At 37.3% G+C, this 12,753-nt stretch overlaps 3 protein-coding genes and 1 non-coding gene across 7 annotated transcripts; 2 read left to right on the top strand and 2 right to left on the bottom strand.

Moving 5' to 3' along the window:
- The first annotated feature begins 179 nt into the window (after window positions 1–179).
- TRNAK-CUU (transfer RNA lysine (anticodon CUU)) lies at window positions 180–252 on the top strand. The gene has a single exon. It is a non-coding gene; the product is annotated as a tRNA-Lys (tRNA).
- A 2,398-nt stretch (window positions 253–2,650) lies between these two features.
- LOC140798549 (metallothionein-like protein type 2) lies at window positions 2,651–3,659 on the top strand. Its single transcript, XM_073152413.1, has 3 exons — window positions 2,651–2,873; window positions 3,085–3,162; window positions 3,354–3,659. Exons 1-3 carry the CDS (start codon window positions 2,809–2,811, stop codon window positions 3,445–3,447), a joined length of 237 nt encoding a protein of 78 aa, XP_073008514.1. The 5' UTR covers window positions 2,651–2,808; the 3' UTR covers window positions 3,448–3,659.
- Window positions 3,660–3,783: 124 nt separating this feature from the next.
- LOC140798548 (kinesin-like protein KIN-10C) lies at window positions 3,784–7,842 on the bottom strand. Of its 4 annotated transcripts, none has more exons than XM_073152412.1 (15): window positions 7,523–7,842; window positions 7,270–7,435; window positions 6,988–7,188; window positions 6,742–6,913; window positions 6,447–6,652; window positions 6,046–6,353; window positions 5,916–5,955; window positions 5,787–5,840; window positions 5,391–5,478; window positions 5,047–5,306; window positions 4,927–4,973; window positions 4,596–4,617; window positions 4,446–4,514; window positions 4,321–4,359; window positions 3,784–4,209 (listed from the first exon to the last, which is right to left on the bottom strand). In XM_073152412.1, the coding sequence occupies exons 1-15, from the start codon at window positions 7,735–7,737 to the stop codon at window positions 4,165–4,167; spliced, it is 1,932 nt and encodes a 643-aa protein (XP_073008513.1). In that variant the 5' UTR covers window positions 7,738–7,842; the 3' UTR covers window positions 3,784–4,164. The 4 variants fall into 4 exon arrangements, with proteins under 4 accessions (XP_073008513.1, XP_073008512.1, XP_073008510.1 ...); XM_073152411.1 differs by having other exon boundaries at window positions 5,787–5,843; window positions 7,523–7,825; XM_073152409.1 differs by having other exon boundaries at window positions 4,325–4,359; window positions 5,787–5,843; window positions 7,523–7,825.
- A 1,359-nt stretch (window positions 7,843–9,201) lies between these two features.
- Window positions 9,202–11,947, bottom strand: LOC140798974 (uncharacterized). The gene is made up of 2 exons (XM_073153067.1): window positions 11,831–11,947; window positions 9,202–10,080 (listed from the first exon to the last, which is right to left on the bottom strand). Exon 2 carries the CDS (start codon window positions 9,983–9,985, stop codon window positions 9,329–9,331), a length of 657 nt encoding a protein of 218 aa, XP_073009168.1. The 5' UTR covers window positions 9,986–10,080; window positions 11,831–11,947; the 3' UTR covers window positions 9,202–9,328.
- Window positions 11,948–12,753: the final 806 nt, after the last annotated feature.

Below are 12,753 nucleotides of genomic sequence, written 5' to 3'. Positions count from 1 at the left end.
TATAATTTAAATAGACTATCAGATTAATTTAATTATAGAACTAAATTAAGTCTTCAAATAGCTTGGAGATAAACTAAAACACCGATCTATAGTAAAATAAGATTAAATTAAGCCTCTAAAATATTAAAACCATCGAATTAATAAAGATCAATAAATTTAATGTCAAAATTCATTAACCAGCCCGTCTAGCTCAGTTGGTAGAGCGCAAGGCTCTTAACCTTGTGGTCGTGGGTTCGAGCCCCACGGTGGGCGAATCTTTTTTTTTTTTAAATCTCTGTATACTGGTTTATTAGGCCCATAGATGTTTAATGGGCCAGCCAATAAGGTCTTCAGGCCCAGACCAAGATACATTGGTTGATCCCAAAATCCCAATTAAGACAGACTCATACGATTAATTATAGTACCACTGGGTTTAACTAACAATCTAATCATATTATAAATATTGGATGTCTCTCCCTAACACCTACATTACAAACAACTTCTAGGTTTATCTTATTGGGTTGTTAACCTCATCCTTAGTGTTCATAGTCAATGGAGATGGAAAGATATTGCCAAATAGCAATCAATCAAGCTTTATGGAGCAAGATGCATATATTCTACAGAATAAATAATAACCATCATATTCTAATGCTCCTTTTTCCTTGAATCATTTTTGGGACCAAGCTGTTCCCCAAAAGAAATGATCAGGGCGAGTCATAGGGCCACCACTAGCAAAAGCATTAGGTTTAGTGCTGAGATTGCCCACATTTTGAGGAGTCTCCATGTGAGAATCATTGAGAGGGCTGCCCACAAAGAGCCAAAGGGTGGTGGTACGTCATAAAAAGCCTGCATGCCCTAAGTCCTCTTCTTAGGGCCAAATTGTACGTGAATAGATTAAATAATAATAACACCAATAATTTATAATTTATCTTTCTATATTTTGGCTTGATTTTAAATTACACATTTGCACAACTTTCTGTAGTAGAGATCAAATTTACACCAAAACTCAACATCTTTTACTTTATAAAGTTATAGCTAGTAAGCGCTTTGAGTCCTAGTCTCTTACAACTGATTCTTCTTTATAGGACAGTCTTAGTAAATCAAGAGGGAGGTTTTTTTTAGGGCCGATATCTTTTTTCCTCTATTTTATTTTTCTATATTAATACTTACTTGTATGTTATATATTAATACTCTGAATTAATTGTCGGTCAATCTGTAATTCAACCAAGAGCGGGGCTTGTTTCAGAATGTCATCCTATCTCTTTTTCTTATATCATGTATCATGTTGTAACCACTATTTAAAGTTTATTTCAAGATGTTATTCTATCTCCCATTGTTATTTTATGTATCATGTTGTAATTACTATTTGAAGCTTAACGAATCATCTGTCTGTCTATAGACATTTTTCACAAAAAAAAACAGGTTATTCAATGACTAAATTATCATTACTTTTAATATATAAGTGAGAAATTTAAGCTGATAGATAAAGGACTAACAATGCATACCGTATGTTTTAAAGTTATATGCAGTTAATAGTACTAATAATATGGTTATGACCGCCTAGGAGTTAATTATCTCGGTAACATAAGTCCAACAAGTTGTCATTATATGGTTCCTTATATGATAGATATATAAAGGACCAACAAGGTGATAAACTAAAAGAGCTAAAATATATGACGTACTAGGTGGTGCAATTACTGGACCTAGGGAAGTTCTCCAGGTGATAATAATTAGGCTGGTAATTATGAAACTTGACTAAGCTAAGGATTTGATTGGATGCATATTAAACTAATTTATCCTTTCAAGTCACCCTCAAGCAATGCTTTGCCATGCCATTTGCTGATAGTTGACAAACAGAGGAGGATAACATGCTTGGGAATCTTTACTCTATCTCCTTTGTCCTGAAGGGGAGCTTCTTTTTTTTTTTAATAAAAAAATAAAATGGAAGGGAGCTTTCTCCCCCTAAATAATTATTTAATAAGTTTATATTTTATTGGAACATTTTTAAAGAAATGTGAGATGCTAAATAATGTAAACATAAACTATAACACAAATCAATAATGTAGGGTATGATATGATATTGTTTCCTATAACACTAATCAATACAAATTGAGTTAATATTGTATCAGAATAGAGGTCATGAGTTTAAACCCTATCAAATACTGAAAAATAGAGAATAAAAAAAGAGCTAACAAAGTGTAAACTCATGGACAACAACAAAAAAAAAACCCTACGATATCATGTTAAATGACTAGTTGATCCAAAAATTAATTTGTTAAGTAATGAATCAGCAATATATATGGTATTTTTAGCAATTATGTAATCAAATTGCAAGGTATTAAAGTTTCAAATTCTTCTCCAACAGCAATGGTAGAGGAGAGGAGAAGAGGAGGAGATCACCTTATAATATTTTGGCAATCATCATATCAAAGACTTGCTTAAGTTAGGAAACAATCAATTATTACAATAGTAGAGTAATAAAAAAAAAAACTCTTCAAAGATGCAATGAATCCTTACATATAAGACAGCATACTGGCTGTACTAGGCAATAATGCAAATATGAATTGTACATAGAAGAAATCATACAGAGTAGATCAAATTACATAGGATATACAAGGATAACATTGTAGCAATATTTTAGTTTAAAGGGGGTTGTCAGAGTGCTAGATGCGTGGGGAGAACTGATTGGGAAATGGAGGGTGGGATAGCGTACACTGCCTCTCCTTTCTGTCTATAAATAGGGACAATGAGAATGGATATATATCACTTGAGCCTGGAGGTTAATTTCCCTTAGAAAATATCTGTTCAGTTTTCATCTTTGTAGAGGAGATGTCTTGCTGTGGAGGGAACTGTGGTTGTGGGTCTGGCTGCAGCTGTGGCAGTGGATGTGGAGGGTAACACAGCTAACTAATATCCCGGATAGCATTACAAATTCTTTAGATGTGTCTCTCTGTAACTTTTGATCAATACTTTTTTGTATAATGTTTTGATGCATTATCTTGGAAATACGAGGGATGCATGAGCTTTTTCTACTTTTTTCTTTCTCAAAACTCTGATAGTTTTGGTCTGGTGCTTATTTTTGTTGGGCTTGTCTTTTTGATGCAGATGCAAGATGTATCCTGACTTGGCTGAGAAGAGCACCACCTCTGAAACCATGATCCTTGGAGTTGCACCTCAGAAGGGGTCTGTCTCTAATTCTATTTGCAAATGAAAGAGAGATCATAGGATATTCAATTAACTTTTTGGTGAATAAGGGGAAAATGCAAACTTAGACATGAATACTTCTTTTTTCCTTTTTCTCTTTGTTCTCTAATCCTTGTTCCTCTGATCATAGGAAGTTATATGTGTGTGTCTGTGTTTTTTTTTTTTGGCAGGCACTTTGAAGGATTTGAGATGGTTGCAGAGAAGGAGGATGGAGGTTGCAAGTGTGGATCCAACTGCACCTGTGACCCTTGCAACTGCAAATGAAGATAAACTGTTTTTTTGTCTATATGTGTCTGCTAATGGCTGGAAGCCTAGTACTACAAATAAGGCCCCATGGAAACAAGTACTTGTTACGATGGATGAGCAGTTGTTCTTATGGCTGGAGAAAGACTTCTAAGCTATTGTCTGGGTTTGTCTTAGGTGTGTGGCCTTGCAGTTGTTGAATGAATTTTCTTGCTCCTAGTAAGTTTGTTCTCTGTTCTGTGTATCCACTTTGATGTGTTTGTACTACAAAATCTACATAACACAAATATCATCTCAATACTGTCAAAGATGAGAGTATTAATAAACCTATGCTGAGCATTATGAAGGGTTCAGATCTGGTTCAAGAAACTCTAAAATCTTTCATTGGTTTCCCTAAAATACTGGAAGATCAGAACTCCATTAATAAAGCTACAAGAACACAACATAGATAACACATGAAAAGAGAACAGCCTCAGAAGGCAAGATCTGTTCATGGTAGCTCTCACAACAAAGAATACAAAGGCAGTTTTCTCCCCCCCAAAAAAGTACAAACAGCAATAGCAACAACAACAAACCATTATCTCAATTACATCAACACAAAAGTTACACAAACTGCCCATGTATAGGCAATTTAAGTTGAGTTTCTCTTGGAGTCTCCAGCACATTACAGGATCGAACTGTCCAAGTGGCAACAGTTGATGTTGCCAAAGGTTGAACAAGGAGTTGATCTAATCATCATCATGTGAAGATTCCTCTAGCTGCTCTTCTGAACATGCCATGCACCTGTATTGGGGTAACAAAATCAAGCAGGTGAAGAAGTAATCTTTCAAAGTACTCCCTTATAAGGAGATTTGTCAGAAGGCATGCAAGGGAACTTTTTAAATAATAGCTTACCTGCCTCGAAGAAAGTCCTATCTTCTCCAAATCAGATAACTGTTAATTAACATATGTCTCATTAAGATTTTATCAACTCAAGAATTTCTAGGTCAGCTAGTTCAGCAAGTATAAGACTGTCTTACTGATTTCAAAGGCCTCGGTGAATGCTCCCGTAGCTCAAGTATGTACTCTGCTCTTTTTTGGCCAATACCCTGGAGGAGGAATATACAGTGTTAGGCATTGTCAAATGTGTTTACTCTCCTTGCATTTCAGAGGTAAATATCATGTTGTACCTTCAGTTGCATAAGCTCTTCCCTGTCAATTGAAAACAGAGATAGTTAAATAACAAGTTGGCTTACAATTTTAAATGAAATAATAGTTTTAAATAACAAGCTGGTTTACAAGTTTTAATAGAATAAAAGTTTTAAAATAATGAGCAAAATCATTATTCCAAAAGCAGGGAACATATGTATTCAGTATTCAGGTCTTGCCGGAAGCAAAAGATCATGCAACCATAATATTTTATGAATAAAGAATGTATTAATCAAATAACAACGGTCATCAGCGCAAGTATCAAATGGTATGATTTTCTTAGTTTTTACAAATAGAAAGATCAAGACTTACTTGCTAGCAGCATTTAAGAATGCGAGGTACTCCTGAGCGAGTGACTCCTGTAAATTCAGAACCACATCAGTGCAGTAGTAGAATCATCAACACAAAGGAAGAGCTTAAATATCCACAAACCTTCAAGTTAGAACTTTGTGCATTGAACTTGTCTAGTGGTGTAGCACCGACTTCTATTTCATCTTCATTATGGGTTGTTCTCGGAGTTTTTGGCTCTAATAGTATGGGACAAGTGCTATCACTGGTTGACCGATATGTAGTTTGTAATATGTTGGAGGAAATTGGAGAAAGAACCTTCCTGTCAGAGTTCTGCAATCCTTTAAGTCTTTCACTACCTGGTAGTGATCCCATGGATTGTAATTTATCCTTAAAAGGTGTTCCTGCACATAACCCCTTCTAAGCTTCAATATTATAGTTCCAATTCACAATGTAGAGATCTCAGGTCTACATAAAAGAGTAAGTACCCTGCTGATCTGGTGACTCAACAATCTTGAGATTGGAAGTAATTGTCTCTGCTTTACCAACTTCCGACATATGCGGAGATGACACAATCTGCAAAAGATAACACACAAGTAGATCTGTAACATCATTCAAGTGTAACACTTTAATTTTAGCATAACTTTCTCTTCTTTAATCATTAGAATTTTGAGATATTGTACAGGTTTCAGGGTTATGACCTCATGTTCAGGTGCTAGTATCAGCATTAGGATACTCTAGTTACTATTTTACATTTTCAGTAGATCAATGATATTCCACTAGAACTTTCTGAAAAGGAAAAGCCCAGTACTTTCTTGTCAAATAGAAGCACAAAAGTCATAAGGATATTTATGTTGCCCAAAGCTTTAATGAAGCAAACTTACTTCATTCAATGATGATGACACATCCTTGGTGTCCAACTCGCTTGGCTTTATGTTCTGCTGCATAAACGACATATCAATCAGCTAGTAAAATGTGCAATCAATCATCTAATAACGACAACAACCACCTACCTCCATAGCTGAATTAGAAACCACTGAATCAAACAGTATTCTGTCAACAAAGACAAAGTTAAATAAGATTCAAGGAGCAGAAACTAAGAAAAGGAACTTGACATAATTAAAAGTGGCGATGTTCACTGACTTCTTCTTAGATTTAGAAACGCTCTGATCCATCGTACTTGTTTTAGCCGAAGACCGAACTGAACCCGGTTGCTTTGAATAACTTAAGGAGGTAGGTGTCTTGCCCTGAGATGGCGAAAAAAGCCCACCCATCCTCTGGATACTCTTGGCCTTCCCTTTTGATTCTAGCCAAGCTCTTAACTTGGCCTCCATATCAACTTTCACTTTAGGGGTCTCTTGCTTGCTCGAAGACCCCACATAGTTTACAATTTGGCGAGATCGTGCCGCTAAGCTGACTGTATGCACTGCTTCCGGGTAAGATACTGGATTCTGCAAAAGAATCTCTAGCAAGTTTTAACTAGAACAGGGAAAAACAAAATTACAGAAGCCGTGACAAAATCTGCAAGAATGTCAAAGCCTCACAAGACAGGCAATCATCAAAGCTCGACTAGTCCCTCCAAGAGAATCCTGCAGTATCCGCGTGAGCTTGCTTTCACGGTAAGGAATCCGTGGCTCGTTGTTGTTCAAAGCATAGATTACATTGGACAAAGCAAACAATGATTGGTTAATCTTGGCGCTCTCTTGGAGTCGGATCCCCTCATTACAAGTTCGCCGGTTATCCTCATTGCCTACTCAAATAACATAAGAAAAAGCCCCAATAAATCACAGACTCTATACCTCCATTAATATAACTTGAATAATTCTCTTTAAAGTTTACCTGCCAAGTCTATAAGGTTGAGCTTTCCTTTAATGCCGCCATTTGTAACGGCAACTGCGAGCACAGCATGGCTTCTACTAGAGATATCATTGAGGCCTGTGTGTGCCACCTTCCTCCTTTGCACACCAGTTGAATATATTTCGCAGAACTCATCCATGGAGCAAACCGGGGCCTACTACCACCAAAAGATCAATCAATCTATCTACTATCTATACATATATACACAGAAAAAATTCAGAACCATACCCAAGATAGTCCCTTGAGTTGAACTCTGCCATCTTTATCATCCAAAGCCATGATTTCCTTCGCCTTGGGCTCCAACAAATCATAGCAACGATCCATGTAAACTTCAAAGTATGACATCTTCACCGAGAATTGCGTGTTCTCACGCAAGGACAAAATCGTCGACATGGCTAGCGGGATTAGGCCGGATTCATTCGCCGTTCCCTGTGACAAGTGATCCACCCCAATGCTAACCAAATATGGTAAAAAGTAATCAAGTAATTGAACAAATTGAACTCAGTTCACCTGCATTGTGTAGGTCTTTCCACTACCAGTTGCTCCATAAGCAAACACAGTAGCATTTAACCCCTCAAAGATCCCCGGGATCACGGCAGAGACCTCTTTATCAAAGATATGACCCACATGGTCTTCCTGACTGAAGAAACTATCCAGCTTGTAGCACTCGTTTCGGCTGCAAAAATCTTTGAAGTTAGCATCAAAGATTGGAAACCCCAATAAAAGGAGAGAGAATTGAGATTAGGGTGCTATTCTTTGTGACCTGGTCCATTGATCTTTTAGATGTACTGTGACCTCGCCACATGGCTGGCGATCAAGAACGGTGACGCAGGGGATTGCGTTGGTCTCCTTCGAAGCATCGATCTCGGAGGGAAGGAAAGGGCGGACTCGTAAGACAACCCTAACTTGGGAGGAGGACGAGTTCGAAGGAGGTGGGTTTCGTAGAGAAACAAGCGAGCTTTTTGATGGATTCGCCATGAGAGAGAGCGGAAGGAAGAGTGGAGGACAAGAAAATTGGAGATTTGGGGTCGACCGTTAGCAAGCAAGAAGGTGGTCCAAAATGGAGCGGTTCGAATTTGAACTGGGAAGCGATCTGGTAGACCGCGGTTAAATTGAAATGGCAAGCAGATGGAAAGGGTGAAGATCGCCAGCAAACATGGATGCAGAAATTTACTACATCATTACCCATTAGTGCCAACTTAGCCAATGAAAGACTGCCAAGGATGTTGGAAGATTAAATACCTGCAACTTGTATGCAGACAATCTAACTTTTAATGGAAAAGCAATGGCCATAGGTTAATAGTATCGTTGAGCTCTCATATCTTACTCTGACTACTAGATTCTCCCTCCATAAATTAGTCAAAAGCCAATGGATAAAGCTTCTGACTCCAGTTTAGAATATAAAATCTAGAGTTCAAACTAATTCAAGGTTGACTTTAAACAGCAATAGTTGTGCAACTCTGTAATCATTAAATTGCCTTGAGTGTTTTGTTAACAATTAAAGTAAGACCTTTAAACTATTGTCCATTCTTACATGCACTCTTTTATTTATTTTACAACCTCCTAAATCATAAAGAAAAACCACACTTTTGATGTTAATAAAAAAAATGTAATATAATAATTTTATCCTCTATATTTATTTATTCATTTATTATTTAAAATAAGGGTAAATAATCCTTTAAATGATAAAAAATTAATCACATGACACAGTGTCTTTAAAAAAAAAAAAAAAAAAACATCAAACGAATGGCTTATGAAATGAGCATTTTAGAGTTTTTTTATAATTATGAGAGTCCATTATTTATGAAAATAAATAAATAGATGAGAGATCAATGTGTAAACCTATCTTTTCTCTCTCTTTTTTTCCCTCCTGGTCAAGCATGTATTTAACATTCAAGCTAAGAAGAAGCAGACCTAGTTCAGCATAAAGAGTTAGATTAACACCTCATTCTTTCATACAGTAATGAACTAAATCCAAAGCAGGTAAAATTCCAACAAACTTATGATTTAGATACCTCCCATAAATTTTCAATCTCGCAACAATAAAGGTATAGGTTTACACATTGATATAAAGCAGATGGAGTTCCTCCTTTCTTAGAACAAAAGAATAGGAAGAGGTTGGCATTACTGGGCCCAACCTTACTGTTCCCTCCCACAACTCGTCATCATCATCATCTCAATTGTAGATAAGCAAATAAGTAAAAAAGCATCCACTTCCATAAAGATTATGTACTTGCTCGCTTTCCTTCCTGGATTTCATTTCCTTTATCATTTAAAGTAGGAAACACTCATGCATATGACTAAAACAAGGCAGGGCTGCTGAAATATTTGAGAGCAAATTGTATATGATTGAAAGACGATAGTAGCTCATATGGTTCTAAGCTTGGTTTCTTTCAACATCAACTTCAAGTATTCAACAGTTCAAGCTAAAGTGTCAAAGAATTGTCAAGTATCTGCACAAATATACATATAACTTCTTAACACAAGTATACATTTTATTCTGAAGGGATTAAGTCCTTCCAAAAAGGTGGAGTAATGTAGGAGAAATGAATAACAAATCTCAGGAAGCTCAAGAAAACATGGCGACGGTAGGAGGGAAAGTGATGCTCCGTTGGCTAGGCAATGCGAGCATTGCTGTGTGATCCAAAAAATCCTTGAGCGCTACTACTGCCTCCAAGATTCTTCTCAGATCATCCGCACATGAAAATCCTGCAGCTCCAAGCTGACGCACAGCATACACATAGAAGGTTAAACACCCTTTTCTGAACTTAAACCTCGCCATCTCGCTCCCTGTGAGTCCCCTGATCAGCTTCTTGTTTACACTTCCTAGAGGAATTATGGGTGGCCAGAGCTGGTTAACTGCCGACTTCATGCTCTCCGATTCAAAGACAAATAGCACCACCTTGGAGTTCTTCGTGCCAAGGCCCAAGGTGAGGGTGTGCAACGCATGGTGTGCCAGGATGGTGAAGTTGGTGGGCATGTAAGTGGTGGTGGAAGTGAAAGGGAGGCTCTGGCATTCACTTATGTATGAAGGAGGGATGTCCAGGAGGCGAATCAGCTCGAGAGGGGAGGCGTGACGGACGGTGAAGGACTTCACAACAAACTGGCTGCCGAAGCGGATACCTTTGATATCAGAGCTCGGTTTGAAGTGTGGGTCTGTGGTGGACTTCTGATCCTTGTGTTTATCCTTCTTCTTCTTCTTCTCCTTCTTCTCCTCCTCTGCCATGTTGTGGCTTTACGCTTGGTGGTAGAAGAGGTTTGCGGTGTATGAAGACTCAGGATATGTAATGAGGTTGCTGGTCCATTTCCTTGCTGTGTTTTCTGGTATCATATCACACCATAGTCAAAGGGAAGGGCCATCTACTCTGCTATTTTATTAAGATATTTAAGAAGGACTTGGGTGTCAGTGTTGGCATTGCTTCTCTAATTGTTAACTTTAGGTCCTTAGCTCTTTTTAACACTTTTGCTTCTCTCTCTCTCTCTCTCTCTCTCTCTCTCTCTCTCTCTCTCTCTCTCTCTCTCTCTCACACACACACACACACACACACACACACACACACGTATGTGTCTATATATGTATGTATTTGTATCTTTGGTGGTGTTTTCAAGCCAAGCTTGAACAGAGCTCGGCTAGATCAAACTCGACTCGGTTACACCTCTACCTAGGCCTCATGTTAAATGCCTCATAGTTAGCGTTAAGCTGCCTATTCTGCAGACTTTTTCTTCTCATTTCTTGACAAGAATCTGCCAAAAATTCAAAGACAAATTCTAACGAGAGGAGGGGGGAACAGATAGTAATGTTAGAACTGCATTGGCTTACTGTCATAAACAATGGTTAGAAATAGCTCAAAATGTTTGTTGCAGACTCATCAACTACCAACACACATAAAAGTAGGTAGCTATAAGCCTATAACACAGAAGTAGAATTTTCCTACATTCGTAAGTATTGTATGCTTAAATTACAAGATATTTATAAGCTATTAGTACACAGACAGCACACCTGCCAATATCTCTCTTTATACAGTTATAGCATATGCGGATACGCTTTCTTCTTTTCCCTTCTCTCCACCAAACAGAGGCCCCATTGTATAGGAAGTTATTGATGATTATATCCTATGTAGACTTGTGTATTCTAAGTTCAATATCAATGATATGACACCTACATGACTTCAGAACAGAAACAGCCTAGCTGTAGATGAATTGCTACGCTATTTTCATTTATTGGGACTTTTTCCTAGTTGGTCAGCCACTCTCTGGATCAGCAATCAGTATCTACATGTATCTTATGACTCTACACATCCTGCAGTCTAGAGCTCTGAAAAATCAAGACCATATTAACGTGGATTGAAGTCTTGGCCAATCTTGATCCAAATCGGCACCCAGATTTGAATCGGTTTTTTGAGCGATTCCAATTTCGAAACCGATGCTTAGAACCTTCCTTTTCACTTCTACTCCACATCGCTATTAAGGTGGTTAAAGGTACGTGGACGGACACAAAACAAGAATGTACCTCTGTAAGTCTATATCACCTTTGCCTAACTTGATTATGGCTTGACTTCCCTTAAGCTAAAGGTGAGTAGGTTGGCAAATACATAGTATTGCATATGCAAACCCAAAAGAGGTAGTGACCCTCCTTACAAGCCAGTTTTGTCGAATCTACTTTAATAGTTGAAAACCTTATCTTTGATGATTTAGAGAATGAGCTCTCCTGGACTCTATTGTGTAAAGCTGGTTCACCTGGTATACTTTATCTCAAACATTGGAAGCAAGATCGAAACAAAGAACATCCACTTGGATTATCGTAGGAGATATGAAGCCAAAACAAAACTAGTTTCAATCAGGTTACCCGCACATCTTTCGCTAACAAGAAGGTAACTTCTTATTGCTTCCAAGTCCTTAACAACAAATGCTAGTCTTATTGGAACAAGATTCTCTTATAGAATAAAACAACTATGATCCACGGCCATTTTGATAATTCTCAGATAGATATAGAACATGGTGCCAAGCGATCATTACCAGTTCATCCATAAAACCGAAGAAATGTCAACTGTAAGGGGAAAAGATCAGATACCTCCAATTGAATCCAAGTGAGGAGTCTCTGCTTCCCTGGGTTATATCTTCAAACAGGTTGCCTTCGTCCTTAAAAATCCTCAATTCTGTTAAGAGAATTGCATGAAAAGGATTGCGATGTACCTATCATGGAGCCTCATGATGTTGTATTTTGCGACCTTTTTGAAGCAAGAAGTCGTCGGAGCATGGTCGGGAAAGAGAGAAAGGGACGAAGTCAATGCAAGATGAAGATTTGTACGTGGCACATAAAGATTGGCAGAGGTAGCTGTACGCAGTTTGGTCGGGGACAGAGCCCAAAGTCAACCTCATTGAGGAAATCTCAAAAGATTTTACCATTCCAGGATATTTCAGGGTCAAACACTTCCCAAAAAAGTACATATATTTAACTAAATAATTCCAAACTCTAAACCCATATGATATTTCAATTAATTTTAGTGAACTTGGATGAATTTCAATAAGTTTAAAATTTTTGACGATTTGAAGTTGGTTTTTGATAAAATTCATTTTCCACTTTAGTAGCTTTTTAAAATCTCAAAACTAACTTTTATTTTATTACATTATTATTAATATCTAAGGATAAAGTAGAAAAGAAATAAACATTATAAAATTAAGAATAAAACTTTACCGCAGACACTTCACGAATATTTTATAAAAGTTAAGGATATGTCATCATCCTGTTCCCTAGTTAGAATAGTTGTTAGATGAATTGAGAAAAAGTTAATCAAAGATTGATAAGATGGCACTTCACCACTTTTAATAGAATGATTGTAAAATGTTTTTAAGCATAGCAGTGCTTAAACTACTTTTTTACTTTGTTACAAACAACAAGATCATATTAGCTCCATTTCAATTCCACAAATCAATGGAATTCTATCTAGAATATATTCCAAGCATACTTTAGCAATACTAGTTTTGAAAAATCCA

Source organism: Typha latifolia, chromosome 12, assembly GCF_019914945.1.
Source record: "Typha latifolia isolate L0001 chromosome 12, TyphaL0001v2, whole genome shotgun sequence".
Taxonomy (NCBI): Eukaryota; Viridiplantae; Streptophyta; class Magnoliopsida; order Poales; family Typhaceae; genus Typha; species Typha latifolia.
Note: the sequence above shows the minus strand (reverse complement) of the source record. Positions and strands in the feature narration are given on the sequence as shown.